Genomic DNA, 4,992 nt, shown 5'->3' on the forward strand with positions numbered 1-4,992 from the left:
ATAAATTTCAAGGTTACTGAATTGAATGAAGAGATGGAAAATCTTTGTTTCTGCAAAAAATTGGTACCCATTTCATATTTTTTCATAAAGATTATATCTTTAATCTTATTATTTGCATTTTGTTCAAATGCTTCAAATACAATTGCGCAAGGTCAAGTCATAAGAGATGGAGAAACCCTTAAATCTGAAAATGGGTCATTTGAATTTGGGTTTTTTAGCCCTTCAAATTCATCATTAAGGTATGTTGGAATTTGGTATTCCAATATTTCAGTTGATTTTGCAGTTTGGGTTGCTAATAGAAATAATCCAATTAGCAATAAAAATGGTTCTGTAACACTTTCAAATGATGGGGTTTTGGCTGCTTTTGATGGGTTTGGGACTGTTGTTTGGTCTACTAATACTACAGCAATATCGAGAAATTATACAGGAATTTTGCATAATGATGGTAATCTTGAGATTAGGGGTAGTAATAATTATCCTTTGCCTAGTTTTTCTTGTTGGGAGAGTTTTGATCATCCTACTGATACATATTTGCCTGGTATGAGAGTGCCTGTTAATCCGAATGTTGTCGAAAATCGGATTTTTACATCATGGAGGAGTGTGAATGATCCATCATCTGGGAATTTCTCAATGGGGGTGGATCCTAGAGCAGCACCACAGTTTGTGATTTGGGAGGGATCGAATCGTCGTTGGAGAAGTGGTTATTGGAATGGACTGAGTTTTACTGGTGTGCCAAACATGGCTGCATTTTATTACTATGGTTTTAAGCTTTCTAATGCTGATGCAGATGGGATTATGTATTTTACTTATTTACCTTTGGACCGCTCTAGTAAGTTCAAATTTCGAGTATCATGGGATGGATATGAGAAGTCTATGACTTGGGCTGATGGTGGCAAAGAGTGGATAATGATGCAGAAACAGCCTGGGAGTGAGTGTGATGTGTTCAATAAGTGTGGGGTTAACGGTTATTGTAGGAACGCGACAGGTGATTTTGTTTGTGGTTGCTTTCAAGGGTTTGCTCCTAAGTTTCCTGATCAATGGACCAATGGGAGTTGGTCTGGTGGGTGTGTTAGGGATACTCAATTGAAATGTGAGATCAAGAATGGCAGTGTGATTGCTGAAGATGGATTTTTAGAGGTTGACAATGTGAAATTGCCTGATTTCGCAAATCTTTTGGGAGCAGAAGATGAGGGGGATTGTGGAAAAGAATGCTTACAGAATTGTTCATGCAGGGCATATGCTTATGTAGGTGGAATTGGTTGTATGGTATGGAGTGGTGACTTGTCTGACATTCAGCAATTTAAAGGAGGAGGCAATAAACTGCACATTCGCGTAGCATCTTCAGCCTTGGGTAAGTTAAATTTTTTATGCAAGACATTTAAAGTTTAGAGCAAAACCAGATTGTTTGTAAATAATATGCCTTCTTTGATTGCTTATTGTGCTAAAGTAGTGTCTGTTAAATTTTGGCATGTAATGTAGTTTGCATTGTCTTTTGTATCATATTTTGGTTGATTTGATACTTGATTATTGGTGTTAATTTTGTGTGTGTGTGGAACAATTTGTATGTTAACAAGGACAAGTACCACAGGAATGCTATCAATAGCCTGCTTCATTAGATAATAGATACTATGTTTCACATGCCGCCTTCTGATCAAATTCACATTGCTATTACTTATAACAGTCGCCTTCTGATCTTTCGCAATAATACAATTTATATTATGACTTGCTTTAGCTTTTGCTAATCCTATCTGTCTTCTGAAATACAGGTAAAAAAAGCAAACTATCTGGTCCTAAGATAGCAGCTATAGTAGTAAGCGGAGTGATATTGTTTGGCATAATACTTTTATGTTTGTGCATATACCGGAAAAAATTAAAAGGTAAGACTTGTGGCTCTAGTAGTATTCTATTGAGTTTTCAGTGATTTACAATGCCACATCTTATGATATGTTCTGTCTGCTATTGCAGCTAAAAGAGGGAATGATGCACTGACTATTGGATTGAGGAAAGGCCAAGTATCTTCAACAGATATCTCAGGATCACAGGAAATGATTAGAGAAGAAAATCTGGCAAATGCAAAAGATCTTCCATTGATCAATTACAATCTTGTTGCATCTGCTACAAATTTCTTCTCTGCAGAAAACAAGCTTGGAGAAGGTGGATTTGGTCCTGTTTACAAGGTAACTACTTATGCAAATCGGACTTGTCATATGTTTAGACTTAGGATAGATGTATCAATTCACATGAAATTAATCCCAGAGGGAGCCTCATTTTTCCTGTAAAGCGGCTATTGTTTGGTTAAGCACGCTAGAAATTGCCATGGCAAGTTTGTACCTGGAGGGGACTTGGTAAAAAAACTTTTTAAACTGTCAGGAAGTTCTACCTGTGATTTTTTCAGTGAAACAACATAAGAGATTTTCACTTGCCATGAACTTTGACGTTCCTTGTAAAATATGTCAATCATTGAACCACAAAAGAAGCATATTCAGAACATACTGGGGTTTGCTGTATGTGCACTCACACAAATATACTTGGATTCAGGGAACGCTACCTGGTGGACAGGAAATAGCAGTCAAGAAACTATCAAGAAAGTCAGGGCAAGGCATGGCAGAATTCATGAATGAGATTATGCTGATTGCCAAATTACAGCACAGAAATCTTGTCAGAATACTAGGTTGCTGTGTACATGGGGATGAGAAAATGTTGATCTACGAATATATGCCTAATAAGAGCTTGGACGGGTTGATTTTTGGTAGAGTGTTCTATCTATTTCTGAATATATTTTATTTTGCTGTCTTCAGAAGAACATGCATCATTTGTATTCCCGTGTTTTCTAAATTGAAGTTCTACTTTTTCTTTCTTGTTTGTGTTATAACCACAGACCCCTTAAAGAAACAACAATTAGACTGGAAGAAGCGTTTTACAATCATTGAAGGGATAGCAAGAGGATTGCTTTATCTTCATAGGGATGCAAGATGTACAATCATTCATCGGGATTTAAAAGCCAGCAACATCCTTTTAGATCAGGAAATGAATCCAAAAATTTCAGACTTTGGTATGGCTAGAATTTTTGGAGGAAACCAAGATGAAGAAAATACAAATAGAATAGTTGGAACTTATGGCTACATGTCTCCAGAGTATGCAATGGAAGGTTTCTTCTCTGAGAGGTCTGATGTGTATAGTTTTGGGGTGTTGCTATTGGAGGTAGTTACAGGTCATCGGAGCACTAGATTTCGGTTCTCTGAACACACAAACCTCATTGAATATGTAAGTTTTCTTTTTCTTAACAAGTCTTGTATACAACATACACCTATTGAAAACAATATTTTGTGTCTTCTAAACACCCTTCGATTCAAATTATCTTTGGTCTGTACCTGTTGACAAGACCATAACAAGAATTTTTCATGTATTGATGCAGGCATGGAAATTATGGAGTGAAGGAAGAACAATGGAGCTCGTCGATTCTTCATTTGCAAGCTCATGTCCAAGTAATGAAGTAATAAGATGTGTACATATAGCATTGTTATGTGTGCAGGATTCTGCAGTTCACAGGCCTACAATGTCACAGGTGGTCTTATTGTTGGAAACTGACAGTCTTGCACTTTCTAATCCTAGGGAACCTACTCTTGCTTATTCTTCAAACCGCCGTTTTGTTGACATAGACATCCAAAAAGGTTACCAAGATATTGAGTCCTCAAATCATGTAACAGTCACCATGCTAGTTGGACGATAGGGATAATTGCAGCAAAGGTTCTCCCTTGAGCTCCCCCTTTTGTCTAAACACAAGTTTTGCGTACATATTTTCACATATTTAGATTATTTCATTTTATTCTGGATAACCAAGTATTCACTCAAATGTTCATTACTCTTTTTTCAACGAGGAACCTGGAAATACTCTCTGTTGGAGAAGAACGAAGTGAGGCTTGTAGCATTTTTGGTTATCTTACTGATCATGATTGCCTTTCAGGAGTACAATTTGCTCTTTCCTGTAGTCTCTTACCGCTTATTAACATATTTTTAGACGATTGATTATGAATGAGTGTGGTAATCAAATATCTGAATGTGGACTGCTAATGAAAATTCCCTAAATTTTAAGACTTTTGTCAGCTTTCTGAATTCTGAAGTCGTTTTTAATTATAGACGGAACCAGAGATTTTAGATCTTTAGAGATACATCTCTTGTCTCATGTTCTGATTTTGACCATATCTGATTCCACTTGTTGGTTGATGAACTTTGAAAGTTCTCTTTCCATTTTGGTAGTACAAAAAACGTAGAAAGTTAAAATTGACATTTGAGGCTTCTCTTATCTCTTGTGATGACTGATGAACCTTTTTGACCCGACAATGAAATGTTATTGTAGTGTACGAGTTGATAACTTGACATATATGTTTTATCCAAGCAACATCCTGTACATATCATATACCATTCTACCACCTTTCTTCTGTCAAAGTCATATTGTTGATTTATTAATCCCTTCATGATTTCTCTAATTTGCGATGTTGGAAGTTTCATGTGATTTTATTTGAATGGTATTAGATACCTCAGTAATCCTTGTCTTGTACTACTTTGAATTAGAACAGCAATTCAGCAGAGTTTTCATAATTCTAGATTTTAGTCTCATAATTTTCAAAGCTATTTTCAAAGCTCAACTCTCTTTTTGTTGCATTATCTGTAATGCAAATTTTCAGCTTATAGTCCTCTGTTCTTGTATATTTAGCCATGCTGTATGAATAGCAAAGCATGCACTTTGTTTGTCTTCATGATTCAGCTATATAAGACAGATTCTGAGGCTCCGAGCTGTCAAACCGAACAAACTGAGTAGTATTAAATATGGTCTAATTGTCACTTGGCAAGTTTCTCTGCAGCATATGTGTTAAAGATGTGGAGAAGTAATATCTTTTACTAATAATGATCATTGTGGTTTTTATTTACAGCCGATGGTAGTATGCATTATTAAGATTTAGACTACAATTAAATTTTAAATGTTCCAATAAC

The 4,992-nt window shown here is 36.0% G+C and overlaps 1 protein-coding gene across 1 annotated transcript; it reads left to right on the forward strand.

The window, feature by feature from the left end:
* Positions 1-4,052, forward strand: LOC145611564 (G-type lectin S-receptor-like serine/threonine-protein kinase B120). The gene is made up of 6 exons (XM_081666905.1): positions 1-1,351; positions 1,767-1,877; positions 1,966-2,177; positions 2,539-2,749; positions 2,879-3,264; positions 3,416-4,052. Exons 1-6 carry the CDS (start codon positions 34-36, stop codon positions 3,728-3,730), a joined length of 2,553 nt encoding a protein of 850 aa, XP_081523031.1. The 5' UTR covers positions 1-33; the 3' UTR covers positions 3,731-4,052.
* Positions 4,053-4,992: the final 940 nt, after the last annotated feature.

The sequence above is a fragment of the Chenopodium album genome, chromosome 24 (genome assembly GCF_948465745.1).
Source record: "Chenopodium album chromosome 24, dcCheAlbu1.1, whole genome shotgun sequence".
Lineage (NCBI taxonomy): Eukaryota > Viridiplantae > Streptophyta > Magnoliopsida > Caryophyllales > Amaranthaceae > Chenopodium > Chenopodium album.

Excerpts from the sequence above, each read along its gene's own strand:
- LOC145611564 (XM_081666905.1), top strand. The coding sequence starts at position 34 with ATGGAAAATCTTTGTTTCTGCAAAAAATTGGTACCCATTTCATATTTT. Across the intron at positions 1,878-1,965 it reads ATACCGGAAAAAATTAAAAG|CTAAAAGAGGGAATGATGCA; the intron begins GTAAGACTTGTG and ends CTGCTATTGCAG. Across the intron at positions 2,750-2,878 it reads CTTGGACGGGTTGATTTTTG|ACCCCTTAAAGAAACAACAA; the intron begins GTAGAGTGTTCT and ends TTATAACCACAG.